The 15279-nt window shown below is 36.2% G+C and overlaps 1 protein-coding gene across 1 annotated transcript in view; it reads left to right on the top strand.

The window, feature by feature from the left end:
• Positions 1-11914: 11914 nt before the first annotated feature.
• Positions 11915-15279, top strand: part of UNC5D (unc-5 homolog D (C. elegans)) — a gene marked incomplete at its 5' end in the record, with an annotated part of 423355 nt that continues 419990 nt past the window's right edge. The window contains one exon of the mRNA XM_006896652.1: positions 11915-12158. Coding sequence (XP_006896714.1) covers positions 11915-12158 — 244 coding nt within the window. The remainder of the gene's footprint in view (positions 12159-15279) is intronic.

Raw genomic sequence — 15279 nt, 5'->3', positions numbered from 1 at the left:
TTATTTAAATTATTTAATAGATTAAATGCAATTATTGTAATTTGAGTAATAATGAATGTGATTTTTAAAAACACTACAAAAACGAAAAACTTCTTATGTTAAGAATTAAGAATGATTCACCAATTTTCACTGAGTGTGTTGTAAGTATAGTTTATCACCTTTTATTTGGCAGACATTAAGCTCTTCTCAATGGAATAGTCAAGATCAACACAAGTAAGGTGAACTACATAAATTAGCAATATGAAGCATTCCCAATTTAATTAAGGGCCTAAAAAAAAGAGGCATAATAATACTTGAATGTAAAGAATAAGAAAACTTCTAGTGAAAGCTAAGGAAGAATCAGTGTTTTGCAAATTATATTAAAGTTTGGTATGCAAAATTATAACTGTTCTGAATTAAACAGGTACAGTGCATCTCCCATCTAATTAAGTAACCATATGGAGACAAGTCAGATTTACATAAATAAAAGCGGAGAACTCAGCTCTATCATGTTGTGTTTTAGGTTATGTAACGTGGTTTCCTTAATATGACTTGCTGTTCTGGTATTCATAGTGCCATGAACCAATATGCTCCCAGACAATGACTAGAATGTAAAGAGCTTCCTCTAAGATATCTTACCTCATTTCAGTGTTCTAGTAAGGGGGCTCTGGGATATTATGCAACCTTCATTTGATAATGATTTCCCTGTTAAAGTCTAATCAGTAAGAAATCTATTGTGAATTATCTTATTAAATTGTAAGAAATCTAAGTGCCTGGTATATGATCTAACCATTCACTATATGTTTACTTATTAAATAGATGCCTTTACAGCATGCTTTCGGAAATTAGGCCTCACAGAATTAAGATAGATAGACAGACACATAGATACATAGATACCTAGTAGTTGTTGTTGTGTACTGTAGAGTAAGAACTGACCCATAGTTGACCCTCTGGTGGGTTTTCAGAGGCAGATAATCACATGAGAGGAGAATGCCCATCCTTCTTTCATGGAGATATATATATATATATAACAAAAAAAGCTTCTGATGCCTTTGAATTGTAGTGTTAGTGAACAATATTGAATATACCAGCCACTGCCCAAAGAACATACTAACCTGTATTTGGACAGTATAATCAGAGTGATCCTTAGAACTGAGGATGTTGAGACTGTTTTACCTACTTCAGACACTTTAAGAGGAATAGCCAGTGGCTAGAGAAAGATAGCATACTTTGTAAAACAGCAGATGAAAAGTTGGTGCTACCTCTGCCACGGAGTTGGGACCAACTCACAGCTGACTCTCCAGGGGGCTTTCAGAAACTTTAAATTTCATGAGAGAAGACTGTCCAGTTTTCTCCCATGCAACAGCTGGTAGATTTGAACTACTTGCTTTTGAGTTGGCGGTACAACTCCTTATGCATTAGGCCATTAGAGTTCTCTTTGTAAATAGAAGATCAGCAAAAAAAAGAGGAAGACTCTCAATAAGATGGATTGTCATAGTGGCTGTAAGGTCAAACAGCAACAGTTTATGTGAATGGCCTAGGCAGTGTTTCGTTCCATTGTACATTATGGGTCTCTAGGAGTTGCACTTCACTTGACTGAACCTAATAACAAAGCATGAAGTGAACAGAGTAGATAAATTAAAACATTCTTTCATGTCACCACAAATCTGAGATTATTATAATAGTCTCATAAAATTGAAATATGAATACTAAGATAACAAGTTTGATAATGGCTAGCATTGGTGGCCTAGTGGCAAGAAGCTGCGCTGCAATCTTAAAGCACATGGTATTAATCCATTTACTGCTCCACAGGAGAAAGATGGGAAATCTCTTCTCATGTAATTAACTACCTCTAAAAACCCACTGGAGGGTCAGCTATTGATCTGTTCCGACTCTATGGTACAGAACAACAACATATAGATAAGCCATAGCCAGGAAATGAGTTCCTACTTACAATAACCTTGTGTGTAAAAGAATAAAAATATGCTTCTTAGTGTTCTCACTGGCTGATTTTTCAAAAGTAGATTTTCTACATTTCTTATGAGATACATCTGAATAGACTTAAACCCTTAACTTTAGTTAGCAGTCTAAATGTTAACTGTTCTCATTTCCTGGAGACTCTGATCATTGTGATTGTAATTGCAATTCCCTCTATTTTTGTGCTTCTGTTTATGTTGGCAATGATGATGATGATGATGGCAGTGCTGGTAGCATATAATATTTTATAGCATTTACTTTTATATAGATATGTGTGTGTGTGTGTGTATCTACATATATAGCTATCTCCACCTTTCTCTAGCTCTAACTATATTGATATCGCTTTAACCATGAGAGATATGGTGGCCTAGTGGGCCTAGTGGGTAAGGAGTTGCCTTGCTAACTCAAAGACAAGAAGTTCAAATACACAAGCTGCTCCTTGGGAGAATGAAGGGAATCTCTTCTACTGTAAAAGCCTCTGGACAATCAGTTATGAGTTGACAGGACATAACAACAGCTGCAATCTATTTAATTTTCAACAATCTATCTTTATATCTAACATCATAAAGGAGTGATTGTTAAATTTCTATAGATGCAAAAAAGTGGAACAAGAGAGTTAAGTCATTCACTTTTTCCACAGAGTTACTTCAGATTTTAAATTAGGTTGTCTAATTTTACTTCAGACTTCTTTCTTCATAAGTGATTTAGCCTTTGATTCATGCCAATGTTGGTAATGCCCTTGGTAGTACTTAAGGAGAAAACCAAGGGGAACTTTGGAAAGGAAGAGAAAAAAATGTGTTTTAAAATAATGTTTTTAAAGAAAAAATACCAAAAATTTCTCAAGTTGTCTGAAAACTAAACTTCATTAATACCTTTAATTTCCTGCAATGTCACCTGCTTTGGAGACACCTATTTTCAAGTCAAATTAGACTTTTCACCCTCATAATGCTCCTATAAGACCAAGTGGAATTGCCTCATTTGGTTTCTAAGGCATATTCACCTAAGTAAGCTCATGTCATGCAAAGACAAAAGCTTGTTTGTTGAAACTGTGGAGGACCTGAGACATTTGCTGTAGAAGATTGAGGACTGCAGTTTTCAATATGACATCAACAACAAGGAAAAAATATTATCAACACTGGGCCAATTGGCAGTGTCAAGATAGATGGGGGAAAGTTTGAGATTGTTAATAACTTCAGCTTACTTGGTTCCACAATCAACTCTCTTGACACTTGCAGTCAGGAAATCAAAACATGAATTGCGTTGGGAAAATCTTTTGTTAGGGACCTCTCTAGAACACTGAAGAGTAATGAGGTCAGTCTAGAGACCAAGGTGTTTCTGATCCGGGATATGGTCTTGCCAATTACTTGAAATGCACCAGAGAACAATGACTAAGGATGATAAAAAAAGAATCAATGCCTTTGAGTAGTGGTGTTGGAGAAGAGTATTGAATGTTCCACAGACTGCCAAGAGAACAAACAGGTTTGACCTGGAGAGGATGAAAACAAGCTACTCTTTGGAAGCAAGAAATTTGATGCTCTATCTGATATACTTTTGCCATGCTACCAGGAGGAACTAATCCTCGGAGAAGGCTATCATGCTTGGAAGGATGGAGAGACAGCACAGGAGAGGAAGACCCCAAGTAAGATGAATTGACTCAGTGACTAGAGTAATGGGGGTACGTGTGTTGGAGACAATGAGATTGGCTCAGGATAGGGCAGGGGTCAGAGCTATTGTACATTGGGTTCCTATGAGTAACAGGCAACTCAAGAGCACATAACAACATAACAAGTAAGTCACATCTTTCTGCTGTGAAATTATCAGTGGCTGGGGAATTTAAATCACTAAACTTTTGTCTTATAGCTGAATGCTGAATCACTGAACCACCAAGGCTCCTTATTTCGAGATTTTATAACTTCTATTTTGGAGTTACTGGTCTTCAGTGTACCCATTTGCATTGCAAACATAATAGATGGAGATGTTCAAATATTGGCAGTTTTGCATGGCTAATCTTAATAGAATGACACTATCCTTGTCTCCAGTCCCTTTTTACTTGCTGCAAATATCTCCTATTTTATTTCTTACATTTTAACTGGAATATCCTTGCTTAAAAGAAATGAAACTACTTCCAAATGAAACATTCAAAAATTCTTCTCATTATTTTACTCATTCACCTCAAATAGCACTTTTCTTTATCACTTTTTCCGTTTCTGACTGGCGTGAATGCCTGGCCAGTTGAGCATAATTAGTTGAGTACTTTCTAGTCTCATTTAAAAAAAAATCCCCTAAAGGTCTTCTCTGGAATTTGTCCATGACACACCCAGTCTGAACTAAAACCACAGACCAGCTAATAGGATAACTGAATGGTAATTATGGTTAATAACCTACTCTCAGTTAATGGTGAGATTCCTCACAGAGAATGCTGCCTTTTACATAATTATATCTTGTTTTTGTGCACTGCCCACTATTGTCCTGAGGCAGGAACTTGTTCAATGACAATTTAAGATTTTTAAACTCATGCATGTCAACTGAAAAAAATCTGTCTTCTAATTCTGAATCTACACTCTCTTATGTATAAAACTTTTGGAAAGATGCATCATGGAAGCATTTCTTTCATTGAAAAATGGGTTCTGAAGTACTCCGTCATAGAATTGTGAGACTGAAAGACTTAAACTATTCATGGAACAAACTTAATACAATAACCTGTGATCACTCAATAAATGGCAGTTCTGGTGGCCTACTAAATGCTGTGCTGCCATCCCATAAACCGCATGGTTTGAATCCACAGATGCTTCAAGGGAGAAGGATGGGCAACCTCCTACCACACAATTAACTGCCTCCGAAAACCCCGCCAGAGGGCCAGCTATGAGTTGGTCCTGACTCCACGGAACACACAATAACAAATACATATTTTTACTTTCTGCTAACACCTGTTTCTCTATCAGTCTCTCTTTCTCTCTTACTGCCATTGAATTCAACCTACCCCTAAGTGAGTCACAGGGGAGGAAACTGACCCTCTTTTGCCAGTAAGCCACAGGTAGATTTGAAACACCTGAAAGGTGCAGATTTTGGATCGGTGCAACTCCCTATGGACTGTGGCACTACAGCTCTCTATTAACATATTTTCCACTTAATTTATCAAAATGCTTTCACCATTGGGTTTTAATTAAGTGAAGCTTAGAGCCTCAGGGGTTATTTAAGTAGGAAAATATAGCTGTGTCAATGCAAACAGTTTATAGCCAAAGATTGGAAGAAACCTGACAATCATTATCTCAAATACTATAAACAGAAAGGCTGCAAATCTCTGGTGGTTCAAATCCACCAGTGGCTCCTTTGGAAAAAGGCAGACATTGCCTTTGGTTATGATCAGAATCCACTCTATGACATTGAGTTTGTTGTTCTTTTTATTTTATTTTTTTTTTAGCTTAAACAAATGAGTAGGTGTCTCCTGGGAGATGTCAGCATGTTCTTCTTCAACTTTCTTCATGATCTTCAGTTTCATGGATTACAAAGGCGTTTAAGGCAATAACAAAAATGGGAAGGGGTAGTATCAGCCATACCTACTCTTTATATCATGAAAATGAAAGTTCTCATAAACTCATGACTCATTGGTCAAATTAGTGTCACACTACCACTTCCGTCTTTCAGAAAGTGAACTGAGTCCATGCAAGTTGTGGTGTAGTTGATGGTGTAGTCTGTAGGGAGTTGTGCTGGTAATCTAAAGTGGATACTTCTTACACACCTTGACTCCGACAGGAGCTGTCAGGGAGAACAATCAGCAGTCTCTTCCTGCGCAATTTTCAGCCTCTGAAAATCCACTGGATGGTCGGTGTTAAGTGAATTCTGACTTCAGGTCAATAAATGAGACTTGTTAAAATTTTATGGGAGAATACATTTGACTAGGTTAAATAGTTGATAGCAATTATCACATTAAGTTTTAAAATGTATCCTTTGAATTATAAAGTAGTAGAAAATTTAAATTTACAAATTAATTTATCTTGAATTCTTAATAAAATGTATTCTTCCATAAAACTATTAATTGTGCTTCTCCACAGCCAAACAGTAGGTATCAGGATTATTACCCACAGCTTTTGTTGTTGGTAGATGTCATAAAGTTGGCTTGCTCTCTCTCTCTCTCTCTCTCTCACACACACACACACACACACACACACACACACACACACACACACACGTTGTTGTTGATTGCCATCAAGTTGAGCATGACTCGTAGAGAACCCTTGAACAAAAGACCTGAAGCTTTTCTATAACTATTGTCATTTCTCAAAGTTCATAGAGTTTCCAGAGGCATGTTGTTAGGAAGTGAATGCCACTCCTGCTTCCAAATATATATATATAATCTCAATCTCCCTCTGTCTCTCTCTGTCTCTTTCTCTTTCTCTGTATGTATATGTGTATGTATATGTGCATGTGTGTATATATATTTATAAAATCCTGCCTGATCTTGTGCCATCCTAACAATTTCTGTTGTGCTGAAGCTCATCGTTTCAGTCACAGGCTTTCTTGCTGAGGATTTTCTTTTCCTTCACTGACCCTTTACTTTTCCAAGGATGTCTTTTTCTAAAGACTGATCCCTCAAATGACAAGCTCAAAATACGTGAGACGAAGACGCACCATTCTTTTTTCTTTTCTTTTATTTTTTTTTTAATGTCTGCACCGTCAAATCAGATCTGACTGGTACAGGAGGAGATTTTCCCTCCTTCTTCAGAAGAGCATCTGGTGGATTTGAACCACATATCTCTGGGATTGCAGTGCAGCTTCTTGCCACTAGGCCACCAGAGCTCACAGAAGTCTCACCATTCTTACTTTTAAGAAAAACCTTGACTATCCTTTTCCAAGACTGATTCATTTGTTCTTTTGGCAGTCCATTGTATACTCAGTGTTGCTCACTAATGTTCCTCACCTCTTTCTAGGGATCTCTGGTGGCCTACTTGTAAGAGATTGTGTGATGTTACCCAAAAGTGGTGCCTCTCTGATCATTTGAAATCATCAGTGGGTCTGTGGGAGCAATATGGGCAATCTTTTCTTGTGCTACTTACAGCCCCTGAAAACTCATTTGAGAGTCATCCATGAATCTATTCTGACTTTACATCAATGAGTTGTGTTGAACACCCCTTTCTTTTCTTCCAACTCCTTTCCCTTTCTCTTCCTTAGGAAATTCCTTGGGAAATTCCAGGACCCTTCCATACAAAACTGTCAGATAAGTCCCAGCATCACATTTATCTTCTTTGGAGAGAGTTGAAGAGGTGATGAGATGAGATGAGATGAAGAGAGCTTTCTCATGGAGATTAAACCAGGTTCTATGTTGAGGGAGCCATCAACCAAGCAAGGCTACTTTGACTCTGGCAACCTCAGATTCAACATAGTGAAACATTGTCTGGCCGTGTACCAAGTTCATGATTATTGGTATACTGAATTCGCTTTTAAGGCTGTTAAGTACTACCAAGTTCCAACCTAGGCTGCCCATCTTTCCACACTATATAGGGCAGGGTTATAGGGTTATTTTGAGATCCACAGGATCTCCAATTCCTTGAAGCTAAATGTCAAGAAAACAAAGATTCTAACCACTCGGCCAATTGGTAGCATCAGCATGGATGGTGAGGAGATTGAGATAGTTAACAGTTTTAATTTACTTGGCTCCACAGTCAAGGCTCTTGGTAACAGCAGCCAGGAAATCAGGAGACGAATTGCATTGGGAAAGTCAGCTGTGAGGGACCTCTCAAGAGTACTGAAGAGCAACGATGTCAGGCTGGAGACTAAGGTGCACCTGATCCGGGCTATAGTCTTTGCAGTTATGTGCTATGCATCAGAGAGTTGGACAGTGAATAGGGCTGATAGAAAGAGGATTGATGCCTTTGAGCTGTGGTGCTGGAGAAGAATTTTGAATATACATGGACTGCTAGGAGAACAAACAGGTTTGTCCTGGAGAGCGTGAAGCCAGAGTGTTCCCTGGAGTCAAGGATTCTGAAGCTTCGTCTGACATATTTTGGGCATGTTGCAAGGAGGGACTGGTCCTTGGAGACGGACATCATGTTTGGCAGAGTGGAGGGGAAGCGAAGGAGAGGAAGAACTTTGGTGAGATGGATCGATTCTGTGACTGGAGCGGTGGGAATAAGTGCGTTTGAGATGGCTAGGTTGGCACAGGATAGAACAGCATTTAGAGCTCTTGTACATAGGGTCGCTATGAGTCGCAAGCGACTCAATGGCAAATAACAACAACAACAACAACAATTATCAGGAGTCTATCTCCAAGCTTGTCTCTTATGCTACCTTAGTCTGTATGCTCTGTTGAAATCTGTCTATCATGGGTAACCGTGCTGGTATTGTAAATACTGGCTGCACAGCTTCTGGCAGTTTAAGAAAAAGCAAGTCATAAAAGCAGCAGAAAAATGATAGAAGAGTGATAGCCAAGAGTTAAAGTGTAGGTCAGGAAAGAAACTGGACAGGGGAATTAGGTAAACACCATTCTCAGCACTTCTCCATATAAAGCTGAAAATAAATAATGAATGAAATATATCCTTACTTCTCTCATTGGTTTGCTGGGAGAATGTAAAACAATGGTGATACATATATAAATGCATATTTAATTTTTTTCACCTTCTTTTTGTCACTCCTTTTTATACATATCTGATTTTTACATAGCAAAATATTTTTTATTATTAATAAAGATATATGACCATTCTGTGATTGATTGTTTCTTAATAACAGTCTGTAAGACAGCCAGCAAACTTATTACCCTCAGATTAACTATTTCACTCTTCTCCTATTTCCCATCAGGCTTTTATTTGTTACTTTAAAGGCCTTTATTAAAATGACAAGAGGATAACCTAATTGCTATTAGATCTCACTCCCTGTTTTGTGAGTTGAATGGTTAAAACATGATTTATCTAATGATGTAGTAGTGTCTTGATTTGTTTATTTGACATTTCCTTTTGTTGATTAATTTGTTTTCTCTATTTACTTAGAAAACCTTTTTTCATAATCTCCACCCCCCCACCACACACACTTTAACATACCTCTATATGCATCCTTACTATTAAAAAAATAGCCATTTAGCATTCAAAAAATGTGATTCAGGAAACTCCATAGTATGCCTGTGTTTGTATGCTTTATCAGTTGACCCTCTTAAACAACAATGAATTACTTTGGACAGAATGCAAGCCCCTGATGGGATAGTGAGCTTTTGATGCCCATATAAAATCTTTTAATACCTTTGTCATTTCCTCTAATGCATGGATTTATGGAAGCCTGTGGGGACTCGATATTTATTGAGGATGGAAAAGGTATGAGTTGTCAGTAACGGAATGAATGAATATATAATATTTTTTATTAAGTCTGTTGTAAATATGATTTAAAATATTGAAAAATATAAGTTTTTTCCTGAAACTCCTCTTACTTCATGTTAGATTACATGTTTTATTTTCCAAGTGACTCTGTTGTTCTTTTATGATATAAACTGTTTACTCTCATACCATTTATTTTACTTATTTTATTATGATTTTTTTTGTATGTTGAATTACTTGTACTTGATTTAGCTTTTCTATCACAAATCCATTATAACACTTATAGGCTCTTAAATCTTTGTTATGTGGTGCTTTTATTTTTTTATTTTCAATTTGATATATTTCATGGAAAAAATAGTATTTAGGAGACTCAAGCTATTGTTATACATAATTAATTCCTATTTCACACATGGTTTTTGTGTTCCCAGTGGCAAGAGGTCTTTTCCATAACAACGTCTTTTGTTTCTCACCAAAAAGAATTACAGGAAGTCATACTTCTTGGAATCCTATTCTTGTTTTACTTTGTTTATTATTTTAGAATTTCTCCTAAATACTCTTAATAAGAAATACGCTGTCATTGTGTGTTACATATGAAGTTATTAATTGATAGGATGTCACTTCCAATTCATCACCCATTCTATAGTAAAACGATGAAGCTGTCTGTTCCCATAATATTTACAGCCTCAAAAACCTGATGGAAGGTCACCATGAATCAGAATCCATTCAACAGAAGTTTTCATTTTCTTTCTTTCTTTTTTTTTTTTGGTATTATACTGTATGTTTATCTTTGACAGTACTTTGTATTTTAACTCAAACACGAATAATAAATATGAAGGTGTAGTTGTTCAGAACTGGAAAACCAGGTGAAATGAAAGGATACACTGCACTCTGAGGTTTTCTCCTGAAAACTATAACCTGATGAACATTAGTTTCCTCTCCATACTAGCAAATCAGTTGTCATCAAGTCATTTGGAACTTGTGATAAACCTGTGTGGATTGGAGTACAATCATATACCACAGGGTTTTAAAATTCTTTTTCTGAAGTAGATTTCCAGGACTTTTTCAATGAAACTTCTGGGTAAACTTGTATGTCCAACATTAGGTTCACAATCAATCAAACTGAATAGTTTTACCATCTAGGAACTTGCTTTTTCCTGGTTTAAGGCTAAAGACTGTTTTGGCCTAATTAAAAATAATAATTCTGAAAATGTTGTTGATATTGGTATTGAGACTCTTGTTTTTCCTTGTTCTTTTGTTGGAGTGGTCATTGAACAGTGTATGATATGATTTATCTTGATCATCTACATATAGCTCGGGAGTCATTCCTTAACATTCTTTGGTTTGGGGGCCTTGTGCTTTTGTATAATGTAGTGAAGATGTCAAATGTAGTGAAGACATAGAAAATCAAGTCTTACTCTCTCCTCTCTTCCTTTTTCTTTTGCTTTTTCCTTTTCATCAGTTCCTGAATGTTAACGAAGAACCATGCCTTTGCTTCCCTTTGAATAAGTGTGATAAGCTTATATTTAATTTAGTAATTTTATTTCATTTTCAGCTTTAATAATATAATACATAATATACAAAGAACAAGTAGTTTTTAGAGAATGAAGGAGAATCACTGTCAAAGTTTCTGGGAAAAACCCTCACATTTTGTTAAAGGAATATTAAGTTGGTGAGATATCAGAAAAAGTTTACGCAAGGAAGAATGCCGGATAGTCCCTAAAAAAGAAAAGGGAAAATTACTTGGAATATTATGGAATTTCTTATAAATTAAAAATACCACCATTATGCACACATATTTATGGGATAATAAACTATTCTCACCAAATTTCCAAGTTTCAAAGCAGTCCAAACCTTTCAGTGAATACTTTAGCTAGAGTGCATCTTGAGAATTTACCTTTCACTCTTAGGTTGATCAGCAGCAAATATATTAAAAACTGCAGTTTGAATGTTTACTATTTCTACTTCTCCAGTAATAACAGAGAGAAATATCTAGTTGTGATTATTGTCATTCGGTGCCATTGAATCTTGTCTGACTGGGAGCTAACTTACATATGACACAATGAAACACTGCCAAACCTTGCACGTTCTCACAAACACCGAAATGTTTCAGCTTATTGATATAGTCCCTGTGTCAATTCATCTTGTTAGAGATCTTCTTTTCTTCTGAGCTTCAACTTTATTAAGCATGTCTTCTTCCATGGACCAGTTCCTCACCTCCTCATAACATGCCCAAAATATGTAAGACAAAGTTTTTATTGAAAGAATCATTCTGGCAGTTCTTGCAAACAGACTTGTTCATTCTCCCGACAATATGTTGCTTATTCCATCTCCAATGCCATAATTCAAATATATTATCAGTTGCTCCTCAGTCTTTATTATTCACTGTCAAACTTTCACATGTATACGAAATGACTGACAGTACTAAGTCTTTGGTTAGTCATACCTTAGTCCAGGAAGTAATATTTTTGCTTTTTAACTAGAGGTGTTTGCAAAAGAAGTAATACTAATTAAGCATTTAGAAGATAATTCATTTAGCCAGGTCTTAGAAACATGCTATACCGTTATGATAATGAAAGTTTCCCCCACATAGATTTTTAGAGCTGTGTGTTCAGCTTTGTCTTCTGCTTTATATATTTTCAGTATAGACTGTGTTCTGATGCTTTGATGTCCCCTTCAATTCTGCAGGAGCTGACAATGGCGAAGTCCTTCCTGATTCCATCCCATCAGCTCCTGGTACATTGCCTCATTTCATAGAAGAGCCAGATGATGCTTATATAATTAAGAGCAATCCCATTGCCCTGAGGTGCAAGGCAAGGCCAGCCATGCAGATATTCTTCAAATGCAATGGAGAGTGGGTCCATCAGAATGAGCACGTCTCAGAGGAGAGCTTGGATGAGAGCTCAGGTAAGAAACTTGTCTTAGTTATTAAATGCTGCTAATGGAAATCCCACAAATACTATTTTCTCACATTCTAGGAGGCTGAAGTCTGTGTTCACATATTGATCCTAGAGGAAAGCTTTCTCCCTCTGTCAGCTTTGGATAAAAATCTACGTGTCTTTAGCTTTTGCTTTTTGGTTTCATGGGGATCTGCATTTATCTGCACATCTATCTTACCCCATATTTCCTTTGCTCTTTTGTTTAATTTGTTTTTATATCACATAAGGGATTGACTTAAGAAATATTATTTTGTTATTTTATTAATTTTAATGAACATTTACAGGGATTTTAGATTTCTATTCATTCATTGCTGCATTTTTCTCTCACCCACCCTTCCTCCCAGTTCGCTCTTTTTTTTTTACATTTATTTTATTAATTTTAATGAACATTTACAGAGATTTGGGATTTACATTCATTCACTGCTGCATTTTTCTCCCTGCCCACCTCTCCACCTCCCAGTTCGCTCTTCTCATTGAAAAGTAAAAGAAAAATTCCTTTATTGGTATACAATTCCCCACCCCCAAGTATACTCCACTATGCAACCTTCATTCTGGACTCTTGTCATAACCATAGTACCCAAGCATATATAGCTTTTAAACTGTTCTCTCCCTCATCTGCTTCAATGCCGTATACATAATTTATGCATTTTTTTCCTCAGTCTCAACCCAACCCTGATGTCAGTACCATTCTACAACAGTGACACTATGCAGTGTTTGTTCTTTTGTGACTGAGATATTTCACTCTGCATAATGTCCTCCAGGATCACCCATTTTAAATAATATTGCATGAGTTCCTTGTTTTTCAATGCAGCATAGTATTCCATTGTGCGAATATACCACAGCTTCTCTATCCATTCGTTTGTTGATGGGCACTTAGGTTGTTTCCAACTCTTTGCTGTTGTGAACAAAGCCACAATAAACATGGGTGTACATATTATCTGCCTGGGTGGCAGTTATGGTTTCTTTAGGGGAGAAATACACTGAAGTTAATCTTTCCTCATTAATGTAATGCAGGTAAACAATTCCCAAATAGAATTATGATAGCAGGCATAAAGCTTAGGATTTATAATACACATGTTTATAGGGATTAACTCAGTGTGAAATAAGAATAAGGCTATCATAAGAGGCCTTGGTAGCCTCATGGATCTTCATGTTGCTAGTAGAAGGAGAAAATAGTGTAAGCTTCCTACATCCTGTTAAGGATAATTTTGTCATATTGACAGTATCTCAGCTATATCAGCTAAAAATATATCTTCCAATAACGTAATAACTTTCTTGATAGTCTGCTTTTATATGGCAGAGGGACATTTATTTTGTCTTACTCTCTATCATATGAACATTTAATCCACTAGGGGAGTTAATATACTTGTTTAAAATAAAACTAGCCAATATCTATTTCTTTTGTGTGAATTAGAAGTATCTCAAAACCCAAATATTAAATATTTCAACAAATTCCTCTTTTAAAAGAATAATATCAGTATATTTAATCTTTCCTTACAGACTATATTATATTTTACTTTATTCTACAAAGTTATTGGCATCCAAGTCCCCTTTAAGCTACTTTTGTTATTATTTATTAACAATCCCTAAATTAAGTAACTATATTTTAACATATTTCTCTCCATTATGAAAGGATTTCAAGAGCTTCTTTACTTCATTAGCGAAAGATTGTTTAAGAGACCAGTGGTGGTGATGCTATTAAGAATCCTGTACCCACTGCTATGAAGTGAATCCTAACTCTTAGTGATCTTCCAATACTTTAGAAACTATGAATCTTAAGGGGAGGATACAGCGATCTTGCTTTCAGTTACTGTTCACTGAGCACTCATTACCACCAAGCCTCCTCTAAGTATTTGAAATTACTTATTTCACTGGGTTTCACAACTCTCTTGAGTGGATCGGTCCTTGGAAAAGGGACAACATATCTGGAAGGGTATAGGGACAACACAGGAGAGAAAGACGCAGGATGAGATGGATTGACTTGGTGACTGGAGAAATGGAATTATATCTATCTGAGATGATAAGATGGGCTTAGGATAAGGCGAGGTGCAGAGATAATTTAGGGTTGCTATGAATTGCAGGTAACTCAAGGCACATAACAACATAGATAATGGAACAGAGGCTTGTGATAGCTCTCAATAGCAAGTTATTTGACTCAAAACCTGCAACATTTGGTACAGACAACAATAGAAACAATATGTGCTTTGCGAGGTTGGACCCTCTAAGATGAAAATTCTGACTCCTCTTGATTCAATGTGGTCTTTTCTCACACTTAGAGTACTGATTTTATGTTCCCTCCCATACCTCACACATACCCTTTCTCACATCCTTTGATCAGCTCTGACGAATATTCAAAGGACTAAACAAAGAGAAGCAGTGTGAGGAAATGCATATACCTCTGGGTTGAAATGTAGCTGACATTGTTTCTAGTTCTAATTTTTTCCACTTACTAGAGATCAAACTTTGAATATAACAGAAAACTTCAATGTAATTTGGAAATTTCAAATCAGTTTTGTTTAAACAACAATATTATCTATACCATTTTTTACAGTAGACTATTCATAGCATTAAAAGATGACTTAAGGTGCTGAACCTGATGTCTTGAACTTTACATCTACTTATAGCAGTTGAGAGAGAAGGATCAGTGGTGCAAAAATTACAGTACTGGAAAATGAGGAAAAGTGTATGGTGTGCTCAGCAAATTTTATTTGGTTGAAGTGAAAATGAATGTAAGGGAGATTCAGTAGATAGATGGAAAATTAGTTCTGTTAATAGGATGAGTCTGTAAATGAGAGTATGGCTATTTGAGTAGTTGTAGTAGAGTATCAATAAAAAAATTATGAAATGACTGATGTTATGTTTTGAACAATATATCTGGAAGGAATGTGTAAAATGGAAAGAATGAAGGAGTTAGGAGACTATTGGAGAATAAAGGTATAAGAAAATAAGGTCTGGTCTGAAATAATAGTCATAGAAATAGCCAAGAACCTTCTATGGTTATAACTTTGTCACATGGGCTCATTATGAGTCAAAATTTACTGAGTAAACATCAAGAAACTGATTATCATTACTGAGTAATAATAAATGAA

The sequence above is a fragment of the Elephantulus edwardii genome, unplaced genomic scaffold, assembly GCF_000299155.1.
Source record: "Elephantulus edwardii isolate Elephantulus edwardi_28Jun2011 unplaced genomic scaffold, EleEdw1.0 scaffold00187, whole genome shotgun sequence".
NCBI classification, from domain to species: domain Eukaryota; kingdom Metazoa; phylum Chordata; class Mammalia; order Macroscelidea; family Macroscelididae; genus Elephantulus; species Elephantulus edwardii.
This window is presented reverse-complemented; position numbering and strand designations above follow the sequence as displayed.